The sequence below is a fragment of the Chiloscyllium plagiosum genome, chromosome 4 (assembly GCF_004010195.1).
Source record: "Chiloscyllium plagiosum isolate BGI_BamShark_2017 chromosome 4, ASM401019v2, whole genome shotgun sequence".
Classification (NCBI taxonomy): Eukaryota; Metazoa; Chordata; class Chondrichthyes; order Orectolobiformes; family Hemiscylliidae; genus Chiloscyllium; species Chiloscyllium plagiosum.
In genome coordinates this window covers 2,921,971-2,935,689 of record NC_057713.1, presented here as the reverse complement: position 1 = coordinate 2,935,689, position 13,719 = coordinate 2,921,971, and the positions used below count along the sequence as shown (strand labels likewise).

Below are 13,719 nucleotides of genomic sequence, written 5' to 3'. Positions count from 1 at the left end.
TTTCTTTTCTTAGATCTTACTTCATTTTTTTCAGTTTTTAATTTTTTACTTTTCTCTACAGACCTTCTGGAGAGAACTTTGTTGTGTAGGCAGCAGTAGCAATCAGAGGGGCTGGGGGTCCAGAGCAGCATCGTGGAAGCAGCTGGCGACTCGGAGTGGCACCACAGCAGGATACTGGCAGCCTGTGGTGAGGCAGACGGTGAGCCAGCAGCGAGACATCAGTGTGGAGGTGTGGGGATTGGGCCCAGTGCAGGGGAGAGGGATGGGGCCCAGTGAGGGGGAGAGGGATGGGGCCCAGTGCGGGGGAGAGAGATGGGGCCCAGTGCAGAGAGGAGAGAATGGGCCCAATGCAGGGGAGTGAGTGACCCCAACACAGGGGAGAGATCAATCCCAGTACAGGGGAGAGATCATGTCCAGCGCAGGGAAGAGATTGAGCCCAATGCGGGAGAGAGAGATCAGGCCTAATGCAGTGGAGAGATTGACTCCAGCATGGGAGAGTGATCGAACCCAGCATGGGGGTGGGGGGGCGACGAGATTGAGTCTGGTGCAGGGGAGAGATCGAGCCCAGCACAGGAGAGTGATCGAGCCCGATGTAGGGGAGAGATCAAGCCCAATGTGGGCAAGAGATTGTGCCCAACACAGAGGAGAGATCAAACCCTTGAGGGGAAAGCCCAATGTGGAGCAACTGCATGCCCATGGCTAAATAAGGACTGTAATTTAGAACTTACACTTTATTTCTTATTTACTACTTTATACTTACAAGAACTGTAATGTTGAACATTTAACTTGTTTCTTTATTTTTCTACTTTTTACCTAAGGTTTTGTACCTAGATACCCTCTACCTAAGATGGTGCTGTGTATAGTGACATTTTAAATTTTCATTGTTCTTGTGTATCCCTGCAATTGAGTACACATGACAATAAAACCAAATTCTAATTCTACATTTCTTCCTGCTTTGACAAGAGCAATCACAATTTTTTCAGCCTGTGACACTCAGGTTTGAACCTAATACAAGTGAGGCCTAACCAGCAACTGATAACTCAGTGAATTATTGGGCCACTTTCAGACTCATTTCCAGCAGGTCCAGCAGCGGTTTGGGAACCTGTAAGTTCATAGAGTGGATATTATTATGCATCTCTAACTGAGGAACAACGTCTGGGTTTTCTGATCAACCAGAACATGTGGGTATAGTCATGCTTGATGCTGATGCCTCAGTATTTTAAAGGACTTTAGTGAGGGAGAGAATGGCTTTATCCTACAAGTTCTAACTTGTAGGCATCTGGAACAATGGAATCTCAAAGAGGAAAAGCTACACCCCATTTCTTATAAGCATCTCTGGAGAGCCTGCTGTAAGCCATAAGGGCCCACAGAGACACCTTGTTCCCAGCAGAAAGGAGGAAGAAGACTGCTTCTGAACTAAGATGGAAAGTGCCTGAGGAAGCAAAAATATGGCACGTTGTCACTTACTGATGAATAAATGTGCTGCAAAATGTTCAATTACTTCACTAGGGTAGGAAAGGTACATGTCATGTTTAAGTGCTACCTCTCACTCTGATTTACCAAGCTCTCTCCTGCACGTCACCACTCAAATTAACACAGCTTGCAGGTCCACCCATTCCTTTCTCTTGAGCAACCTCCTCACATCCCCATCTGAGCAGTCATTACTGATATCTCCTTCATCTCATTGCCATTCACATTCATCCCTCAAAGTCACCGTCCACAAATGCTGTCATTCCAACCTCTCAACAGATTCCACATCTCACACCAATACTTCTTTTTCTGGCTGTCTCCTCACAGAAAAGTGCCAAACATTAGGGAAAGACAGTGCACTGGCAGTGGTCTTCCTGTGATAGCCATCTTGAATGCTGCATAGGGGATTTGCTGGATAAACACAGCTGATTGCTTCAAGAAAGTTAAAAATCAGGGATCCATTGTCTTTATTTCATTGACCACATGCTTTGACAAGGTGAACTAACACTAATGTTTATAAACTGGGAGCCCAAATTGAGGAACTGTTTTACCAGTAACAGTGGCAATAAGAGAACTGAGAAAGCAGATAAGATTAATAAAATGGGGAGCTGACAAAGCAAGTATGAAACAGGAGAATTAGATCAAACATTAAACATTCCTCCTTCTAGGGTCTATGCTTTTATAAATTGGACAGTTCTTTCAATGAACTGGCATTTGCATGATAATACCAGATGGTTTCCTAAGCGTGTTATATAAACCTGTTGTGTTCAATGAGAAAGAAGCAGATTGGTCCAACAGATGCATGCTGTTATGTACCCACATCAGTCTCAATTCACCCTACTTCCTCTCACCCTGTTAGCACATCGCTCTCTTTTTCTCCAATATGTGCTTTCAAGTTTTGTAATAAATCTGTGTCTGCTATTCACCTCCCCTACTCTCTGTGGTGGCAAGTTTCACATTCTTCCTGCTCTTCAAGTAAAGATGTTTGCCTTGAATTCCCTATTTGATTTGTTAGTGACTATTTTATGCAGATGGATTCCTTGTTTATGGACATTCCCACAAGGACAAATAGCTTCTCTACATCTAACCTATCAAATTGTTTGAAAGAAAAAGAAGAGATAAAGAGCTACAGTAGGCAGATCGCAACTGACAAATATAAACAAAACAAGATGGATTTGAGGTTCAAAATAAGATGACAAGAAATGCTGTTTTGTTGGGAAGGAAAAACATCAAGGCAGAACTTATTGTAACCTATACAAAACAGCAATTTCTTCAACATATACCTAAGTTCAATGTACCTGTATAAGCTGCACCCATAATCGGAATTTGCTCCAGGTTGTGAATGACATATCAAGTTTGTACAAAGTTGGGAATTCAGATGGAATTGGACAGGAGACAACTAGACAGCAATTCATTTTCTTAGTGGTGCAGTACATTAGTTTTCTATAAATTACCAAACATTTCCTCTTCTTCTCAGGTAATTTATTAGAATTGGGGAGGCTTGCTTCCATTGTGGTTCAACGGTTTTACAATGGCTGATATATACTATATCTGATCTGCAGATTGTACCCCATGCTTGGAGAGTTAGGTTCATGAGTTGACACATGATTTGTGCTCCCCACACCCCAACCCGTGCTGTAACTTCATCTCTGTGTGTTCCCTATGTAGGCCCTGATGTATGCAGTGCCTTTCCAAATTAACTTTGTACATTTTAATTAGTCTTAATTAAGACCCCCAGTGGAGATTTTTGACTTCTTTAGGGATGCTTTGAGAATCATAAAACCATAAGACATAGGAGCAGAAGCAGGCTATTCAGCCCATTGAATCTACTCCATCATGCAACGAGATCATGACTCTATATTCCTGCCTTTTTCCCACAATTCTTGATTCCCTTACTTTGATTCCCTTCCCAACCAACCTCAGCAGCCTTTGTGGTAAAGAATTCTAAAGATTTACAACTCTCTGAGAGAAAAAAAATCCTCCTCATGCGTGATCCCTTATTCTGAGATTGTGATCTCTACTCTAAGACTCTGCCACAAGGGGAAACATTCCTAAGGCATTTCCATTGTCTTCCTGGGAGTCTCCTGCTGTGACTGAGTACAGCAGATGCATCGGTATGAAGTGAAAAATTCAGTATTGGGATTGACAGATGTTTGTCAGTCAAGAGCATTAAGGGTTATGGAAACAAGACCAGTAGCAGTCTTACTCCAGTGAATGATGGATCAGTCTCTGTCCTGGCTTTGGAGCCATGACTCTGAATATACCTTGGGTTTGAATAACTCCACCCTTGGGTGGACTAATGGCAGGTATAATTCTGCCAAAGAGTAAATCTTTAACAGCGCTATCATCACTGCAATGCCTAACATCATCCTTCTAGGTGTCTCCAATAACCATAACTTTAAGTGATCAAGGTATATTCAGAGTCATGGCTCCAAAGCCAGGACAGAGACTGATCCATCATTCACTGGAGTAAGACTGCTACTGGTCTTGTTTCCATAACCCTTAATGCTCTTGACTGACAAACATCTGTCAATCCCAATACTGAATTTTTCACTTCATACCAACTTCAACAACCTTTTAGGGGAGTCCTGGACCTCTGCTATGCTTTGTGTGAAGTTCTGCTCCTGATATCATTCCTGAATAGACTAACCCTAACTTTCAGATTGTTCAAGGTTCCTGTCACCAGGGGAAATAGTTTCTCTCTATCTACTCTGCCAACTCCTTAATATTCTAAACCTGAGGGAATATCCACTGTTTATGTAACCTGTCTTCATAATTAAATCCATCTATCCTTTGGTTAACTAAAGTCTATCAATCACAGTTTAAAATTAACAGTTGATCTATTGCATTAATTACTGTTTGTGGACGAGTTTCTGAAGGGTCACTGGACTCTTAACTCTCTTTTCTTCCGCAGATGCTGCAAGACCTGCTGATTTCTCCAGCAATTTCTGTTTCTGTACCAATCTTAAATGACTCTTTGTATCTAGAAGCATTTCCTAAATTCAATCCTAGAAGCTTTGGTTTTAATATTTTCACTATTGTTGATCTGTCACTATGTCGTGGGATTTTGCCTTTTCTGAGGTATTTGTACTTGATCACTAAGAGTTATGTTATATCCCGTGCTGTATTGAACTAGATTGTACTAACAGGGCTATGAAAGATTCAGTAGACATTTATTATAGCTCCTGATGTATACATATTTTACAGTTATATGCACTTCAGTGACAGGGATATTATTAAATTGTTTAGTTCCAAACAGTAGCATGCTTCAGCATGTCATGTTTTTAAGTGGCACCAACTAAAATGGCATCTGAGAACTTTATACCATCCAGTTACATGTTCATTCAGTTGATACAATGGTGCATACTAGCTGCATTCTAGCTGTCAGATATAATACAATAATATCCCCTTGTCCTTGATTCCACAACTAGTGAAAATAGTTTCTAGAGCTTCCACATCATTCTTATAATAAGGCGACCGGAACTGAACACAATATTCTAAGTGTGGCCCAACCAAGGCTTAAGGAGCAGCAGCATAACCACATGGCTTTTCCACTCAATCTCCCCGCTAATGAAAGCCAACACACTGTACGCCGTTTTAACAACTCTATCAACTTGGGTGGCAACTTTGAAGGATCTATGGATGTGGACACATGATCCCTCTGTTTCTCCACACTGCCAAGAATCCTGCCTTTAACCCTGTAATCTACATTCAAATTTAACCTTCCAAAATGAACCACTTCACACTTTTCCAGGTTGAACTCCATCTATCACTTCCAAGCCCAGCTCTGCATCCTGTCAATGTCCATTGCAACCTACAACAGCCCTCCACATTACCCACAATTCCACCAACCTTCATGTCATCGGAAAACTTACTAACCTACCCTTCCACTTCCTCATCCAAGTCATTTATAAAAATCACAAAGAACAGAGGTCCCAGAACAGATCTCTGCGGAACACCACTGGTCACAAAGTTCCAGACTGAATACTTTCCATCAACTACCACCCTGTCTTGTATGAGCCAACCAATTTTGTATTCAGACAACCACATTTCCCTGTCCATGCCTGCTTACTTTCTGAATGAGCCTAACATGGGGAGCCTTGCTAAAATACATGTACATTACATCCACTGCTCTATCTTCATCAATGTGTTTCGTCACATCCTCTAAGAAGTCAGTAAGGCTTGTGAGGTATGACCTGCCCCTCATAGAGCCATGCTGACTATCTCTAATCTAGCTATGGTTTTCCAAATAATCAGAAATCCTGTGTCTCAGAATCTTCTTCAATACATTGCCCACCGCTCATGTAAGACTGACTGGTCTGTAATTCCCAGGGTTATCCCTATTCCCTTTCTTGAACAAGGGAATAACATTTGCCACCCTCCATTTATTTGGTACTACTGTGGGCAATGTGAATGCAAAGATCATTGCCAAAGGCACAGCAATCTCTTCCCATGCTTCTTGGAGAAACCTTGGGTATATTTGTGGGCGGCATGGTGGCACAGTGGTTAGCACTGCTGCCTCACAGCGCCAGAGACCCGGGTTCAACTCCCGCCTCAGGCGACTGTCTGTGTGGAGTTTGCACATTCTCCCCGTGTCTGCGTGGGTTTCCTCCAGGTGCTCCGGTTTCCTCCCACAGTCCAAAAATGTGCAGGTCAGGTGAATTGGCCATGCTAAATTGCCTAGTGTTAGGTAAGGGGTAAATGTAAGGGTATGGCTGGGTTGCGCTTCGGCGGGTCGGTGTGGACTTGTTGGGCCGAAGGGCCTGTTTCCACACTGTAATGTAATCTAATCCCATCCGGGCCAGGGGGCTTATCTATCCCCATGTTTTTCAAGATTTCCAGCATATTCTCCATCTTAACGTTAACCTGTTTGAGCACATCAGCCTGTTTCACACTGTCCTCACAAACGACAAGGTCCCTCTCACTAGTGAATACTGAAGCAAAGTATTCATTAAGGACTTCCCTATCCTTCTCTGACTCCAGGCACATGTTCCCTCCATTATCCCTGATCAGCCCTACCCTCACTGAAGGGTGACCTTAGGGAGGTTTATAAAATCATAAGGGGCATGATAAGGTGAATAGCAAATAGTATTTTCCCCAAAGTAAGGGATTTCAAAACTAGAGGGCATATTTTCAAGATGAGAGGTGAAAGATTTAAAGGACCTGAGGGGCAATTTTTTCACACAGAGGGTGGTGCGTATATGGAATGAACTACCAGAAAAAGTGGTAAATGCAGGTACAGTTAAAACATTTAAAAAACATTTGGACAAGTAAATGTACAGGAATGGTTTAGAGAGATATGGGCTAAATGAAGTCAAATGGGATTAATTTAGTTTGGGAAACATGGTCGGCCTGTGTGTGATAGAAGAAGGGTCTGTTTCCATGCTGTATGACTCTATGACTGTATCCTCAGTGTGAGAGAACACATTCCACATGCGTGGTGAATGTATTCATAGCAACATTCAAGGAGATCAATGCTATCCAGTATATCAATAATAATCTCTTCCAGCATCAGCGTAGTTTTGCTGTGCGCTTTATAATCTGTATGATTAGTCTCTTGTTAAGCATCTCTGAAACACTATCTTTTGGAGTATGCCCTCTCAATCGCACATCACTCTGACTTGGAAATGTATCGTTACTCTTTCATGGTTGCTGGGTCACATTACCTCGCAACAGCAATCTGGGAGCATTTCAATACATGGCGTGCAGCAGTTTAAGACAGTGGGTCACCACAACAGATGGTCATTTACAGTCAGTCAATAAATTTTAACTTCATTGCATTTCCCATAGATTAGGACTCCTTGAATGCAGCACAATGGAGACCATTCTGCCCACATCCTACATGGCTGTGAAATAGCTGTTCAATTGGGAAGGTGGTGGTATACTGGTATTGTCACTGGAGTAGTGATCCAGAACCACTAATGTCTGGGGACACTGCTTCGCGTCCCACCATGGTGGATACTGAAAGTTGAATTCAATAAAACTCTGGAATGAAGAGCTGACCTATTGCATATAACCATTGTCATAAAATCCCATCTCATTCACTCTGTCCAAAAATGTACAGGTTAGGTGAGGTGTAGGTTAAGTGCATTAGTCAGGGGAAATGTAGAGTAATAGGGTAAGGGAATGAGTCTGGATGGGATACTCTTTGGAGGGTCGGTGTGGACTTGTTGGGCCAAATGGCCTGTTTCCACAGTGTAGGGATTCTATGATTTCTATGAATATACTCTTGGGAAGGAGATTTGCTGTCCTTGCATATGACTCCAGATCCATAGCAATGTGGTTTACTCTTAACTACCTGCTGAACAATTAGGGCTGGCCTAGCCAGTGCTGCCTACGTCCCATGAATTAGTATTAAAAAATTAGGTGCCACACCCCTGTACTTTCCTAGTAGCCCTGTGAATGATTTCTTTTCATGCACTTATCCAGTTCCCTTTTGGAAGTTACTAGTGAATATGCTTCTACATCCCTTTCACATTACATTTCCAGGTCATAATAAGAAAAAGCATTTTAACCCTCTTAAAATAAGAACCAGCGATGTCGAGTGACTAGGTAAAATGTCAAGTGACTATTCCAGGAGTATGGGTAACCTCAGTCCCCAGATACTGAGAATTCTCAGCTCCATTTCTCAGATGCTTTACCCACTTTCCTCGTCTACTTACGTGAGTTGAAGTGAATCCCACCTGACCTTGCAACTTTTGGCAATTTGGTAGAGGTGGGGCCATGAATTTTACAGGCCCTTCATAATAATTTCTCCATTCTGAAATGTACAGCAGGAAAGTTCACGAGATAGGTTTTTACCTCCTGTTGGTGATGGGGCCATGGGTGCCGATGCAGTGCATTTTAGGCTCCACGTGTTCAGTGCAGAACTCTTTAAAAGGTACTAAATAAACTTTGTGCTGTCCATGAAAAGGAATAAAAATGCAATATATGAATAAATACATTATCTCTGTACTAACAATTTCTGTAATGTCAGGACACTTATTCATTTGAAACAGTGAGGTCCCCTAATGACTCTTAACACTTGCTGTATCATACATGGCAAAGCCACATGAATTACAAGGAAGCAGGATCTCAACTGGAGCAGCACATGGTATTTTTATTTGCGGCTACCAAGTATTAAAAAGGCTATTAAAATATGGCATTAGTATCAATTTGGTTGGAATATAAAAGGATTTTCAGCGATGGAGATTAGATTGCATCTGAAGTAATTGTATTCAGCTCTGCCCAATGCATCCCAGGACAGATATTGTTATAGTCCCATCTGATGGTGATACTGGACAAGTCATATCCTAAGTGAGACCTGGCTTGACAGACCATAGGTTTTGCTTTTGCTTACCATGGTGTTCAGTCACAAGAGGCTGCCCAACATATTTAAAAAATAGAAACATAAAAGTTTATTACATGAAAGCAAATAGCATTGATTCAATGCAGAAATTAGATAAAAAGAAAGGCAGTAACTATGCTACACAATGCAAAGCTATTTGAAATAAACTCATTACAAATATCAGAAAGAACGGCCAAACATTTTTATCCTCAACAACCTTACAGATGAGTAGTCAAACCTGTCTCCACTTTAAACCTCCTTATTCAATTTGCGAGACGGTATTTGATTTCTTTTTATCTAATTTCTATAATGACTCAATGCTATTTCCTTCAGTTAAAGACTCTCTGTGACCCTCAAACAAACTGCTAGCTCAGCTCATTTACTCCTCACCATATGTTCCAAAAATTCATTTCTTCAACAGGCTTCGGTTTCTGAAGGTTTTATCTTAAGCAACTCAGAAATTCTTCCCAGTTGTGCCCTGACTGTTTACTTATTCAAATTTAGGTGTTAGCTTTTTGAGATTCATGAACAAGGACTCTCAAATCCTTTCATTCTGTAGCTGGAAAGTTTAAGGGGGAATACACGCGGCAAGTACTTCACACAGAGGGTGGTGGGCGCTTGGAACTTGTTGCCAGCAGAAGTAGTTGAGGCAGGCACGGTAGATTCATTTAAGATGCGCCTGGATAAATGCATGAGTAGGTGGGAGTAGAGGGATATAGATACCTAGGAATTGACTGACAGGTTAAGACAGTACATTCGGATAGGCTCAGGCTTGGGAGGGCCGAAGGGCCTGTTCCTGTGCTGTAAATTTTCTTTGTTCTTTGTTCTTTATTTAAATAATAACACATCAGATCTAGAGCACAGATCAGATCTAGAGCACAGTCTTTAACTAATAAAAAAAATCGAAAGATGATTCTTTACAGACATTGAGTTGCACAATTATTACCTAGGGACAATTTCCGTGAAATGATTGTTTATTAAGATTAGCTTGTCAATCACCACACATATTATGTGCTGTTAGCTGATGTGCTCTCATGGCAAATGTACAACTTATCACGAGTATGGACTTGGAAAATTTAACTTGGAATCTTATCCCAAGAAAAAAACAAACTTGACAAAATGCAACTTGCCCTACATGTCCGATGCTGAAGAAACATTCAATTTGTTTAGCTGGTTCACATATCACTTGAATAATGTACTTACCAGTAAAAAACTGATTGATGTACCATGCAGAAGGAGATCAGCATAAGAAAGCAGATCAAAGGCTGCAATGCGATTCTGTGAGTCAATTGCAACACTCCGACAAAAGAAACTGCAGCAAATTCAAATGGTTGCAATTATATCTTTTATAAATACAAAAAAAATCAAAATATTCATTTCATCCTGCAATCTACTTATTTGATTGTAATAAGGAACTAAAATGTACCAATCTCATTGTAAGTTCTGATCTTATTTTGTATTGCTGATGATACAGTGACTACACTTACCATGTTTCTTCTCTCCACAAGTACTCCTGACCTGCTGAATATTTCCTGCATTTTCTGTTTTTATCGGAATATTTCTTATTGAGTTTAGACACACAAATAAGCAAAGACTGGTCACTTCATGTTACATCTAACCACACTAAAAGCAGAGATTCATCATACATACTATGTTCCTTGTTAGGACTATTGTGTAACTACACCAAGTGGGAGACATATATCATGTCTATCCTATTAAGTCTAACCATACCTGTATTTGCAGCTGTACAGATTAAATGTCCCTTGTGTAGTTGCTCCAAGTTGATTGGGTACTGCCACATTAAGCTTATGCAGTCTCTCATCTTCATTGGCGTATTCAAGTACAAAAACATATTGGCCTGGTTCAGGAATCTTAATTCTAAACTGTAGCTGAACCTAAAGGGAGGAATAAATGGTGTTAGTGGAGAAGCATCTAACCTATCTGAGTGTTTGTGTTCTGTACATGATGTTGTACCTTTGAACACTCAGTCTAGTGCAATGGCTTCTTGGGAGCCTCATTGTGGATAGACAGCAGCTAAAATGAAGCTCTAAACCAGATGATGATACTCCCTCATTTAAGGATAGATATTATTTCCTTGAAGGCAGTTCAGAGAAGTTGCACTGGGGTGATCCCTGGTATGAAGGGATTGTCTTAAAAGCACAGGCCAAATAGGTTTGGATTCTACTAACTGGAATTCATGAGAATGAAAGTGATTTTGCTAATACATACAAGATTCTTGATGGGTTTGACAGGGTAAATGCTAAGAAGATGTTTCCCCTCATGGGAGAGAGAGGACCAGACAATATAGTCTCAGAACAAAGGGGTGCCAACTTAAGTCAGAGATGAAGAGATATTTCTTCTCTCCATCGGTTACAATATTCCAAAGATCCTTGGACAGAAAAGACCATGAAGAGATTATGCCCAAAATGTCGATTCTCCTTCTCCTCGGATGCTGCCTGACCTACTGTGCTTTCCCAGTACCACAATCTTCATAGTGAAGAAGGCGCTTGGTAATCTTTCCTCTATTGGTCAGAGTATTGAGTACAGGAGTTGGGAGGTCATGTTTTGGCTGCACAGGGCATTGGTTAGTCCACTGTTGGAATATTGCATGCAATTTTGGTCTCCTTCCTATTGGAAGGATGTTGTGAAACGTGAAAGGGTTGAGAAAAGATTTACAAGGATGTTGCCAGGGTTGGATGATTTGAGTGAAAGGGAGAGGGTGAATAGGGTTATTTTCCCTTGAGTGTCGGAGGCTGAGGGGTGACCTCATAGAGGTTTATAAAATCATGAGGGGCATGGATAGGATAAACAGACAAAGTCTCTTCCCTGAGGTGGGGGATTCCAGAATTAGAGGGCATAGGTTTAGGATGAGAGGGGAAAGATTATAAAAGATACCTAAGGGGCAACTTTTTCACACAGAGGGTGGTAGGTGTATGGAATGAGCTGGCAGAGGAAGTTGTGGTGGCTAGTATAATTGCAACATTTAAAAGGCATCTGGATGGGTATATGAATAGGAAGGGTTTGGAGGGATATGGGCCGGGTGCTGGCAGGTGGGACTAGATTGGGTTGGGATATCTGGTCGGCATTGACGAGTTGGACCGAAGGCTCAAATCCTCCAATCCTGGCAACATCTTTGTAAGTCTTTTCTGAACCATTTCAAGTTTCACAACACTTTTTCGATAGGAAGGAGACCAGAATTGCACGCAATATTCCAACAATGGCCTAACCAATGTCCTGTACAGCCGCAACACGACCCGCCAACACCTGTACTCAATACTCTGACCAATAAAGGAAAGCATACCAAACACCTCCTTCACTATCCTATCTACCTGTGACTCCACTTTCAAGAAACTATGAACCTGCTCGCCAAGGTCTCTTTGTTCAGCAACACTCCCTAGGACCTTACCATTAAGTGTATAAGTCCTGCTAAGATTTGCTTTCCCAAAATGCAGCACCTCACATTTATCTAAATTAAACTCCATCTGCCACTTCTCAGCCCATTGGCACATCTGATTGAGAAGTAAAAACAATGACTGCAGATGCTGGAAACCAGATTCTGGATTAGTGGTGCTGGAAGAGCACAGCAGTTCAGGCAGCATCCGAAAAGCTTCGAAATCGACGTTTCGGGCAAAAGCCCTTCATCAGGAATAAAGGCAGAGAGCCTGAAGCGTGGAGAGATAAGCTAGAGGAGGGTGGGGGTGGGGAGAACCGCTCTTCCCTCATCAATCCTCTTTGTTACTTCTTCAAAAAACTCAATCAAGTTTGTGAGACATGATTTCCCACGCACAAAGCCATGTTGACTATCCCTAATCAGTCCTTGCCTTTCCAAATACATGTACGTCCTGTCCCTCAGGATTCCCTCCAACAACTTGCCCACCACTGACATCAGGCTCACTGGTCTATAGTTCCCTGGTTTGTCCTTACCACCCCCCTTAAACAGTGGCACCATGTTAGCCAACCTCTAGTCTTCCGTCACCTTACCTGTGACTATCGATGATACACATATCTCAGCTAGAGGCCCAACAATCATTTCCCCAGCTTCCCACAGAGTTCTAGAGTACACCTGATCAGGTCCTGGGGATTTATCCATTTTTATGCATTTCAAGACATCTAGTACTTCCTCCTCTGTAATATGGACATTTTCAAGATGTCACTACCTATTTCCCTGCATTCTATATTTTCCAAGTCCTTTTCCATAGTATATACTGATGCAAGATACTCGTTTAGTATCTCCCCATCTCCTGCAGCTCCACACAAGGGTTGCCTTGCTGATCTTTGAAGGGCCCTATTCTCTCCCTACCCTCCACCTATCTTTGTGTCATCTACAAACTTAGCAACAAAGCCCTAAAGAGATTTAGAGTGGAATATTCTTTGAAACAGTCTCACCTGACAGTGATGTAACTTTAAACCTTTCGGGCTCAGCAGATTTATTACTATTTCATAATTCTTCTATTGTGCACTGAAGAGATTCCAGTTTTACTTCATACTCCCTGTACCTTCAAACAGCTTGACCATGCACCCCAAACACTGCTGTTCCAGAAGGTACCTAGCTCACCATCATCTTCTTCATGGCAATTAGAGATGGACAATAAATGCTGGCTTAGCTTTTTATTTTATTCAGTCAAGGCCATCACTTGCTAAGTCAGCGTTTATTGTCCATCTCTAACTGCCCTTGACTTGAATTATGCTGAAAATGTGTTGCTGGAAAAGCGCAGCAGGTCAGACAGCATCCAGGGAACAGGAGAATCGATGTTTCGGGCATAAGCCCTTCTTCAGGAATGAGGAAAGTTTGTCCAGCAGGCTAAGATAAAAGGTAAGGAGGAGGGACTTGGGGGAGGGGCGTCGGAAATGTGATAGGTGGAAAGAGGTCAAGGTGAGGGTGATAGGTCACACTGGGGTGGGGGCGGAGAGGTCAGGAAGAA

The 13,719-nt window shown here is 41.9% G+C and overlaps 1 protein-coding gene across 1 annotated transcript in view; it reads right to left on the bottom strand.

Moving 5' to 3' along the window:
• The window catches only part of LOC122548812 (laminin subunit alpha-3-like), a 376,692-nt gene that overhangs the window by 171,351 nt on the left and 191,622 nt on the right, over positions 1-13,719 (bottom strand). The window contains exons 27-29 of the mRNA XM_043687604.1: positions 10,529-10,692; positions 10,001-10,109; positions 8,272-8,369 (exon numbers count right to left, since the gene is read on the bottom strand). Of these exons, the coding sequence (XP_043543539.1) occupies positions 8,272-8,369; positions 10,001-10,109; positions 10,529-10,692 (371 nt within the window). The remainder of the gene's footprint in view (positions 1-8,271; positions 8,370-10,000; positions 10,110-10,528; positions 10,693-13,719) is intronic.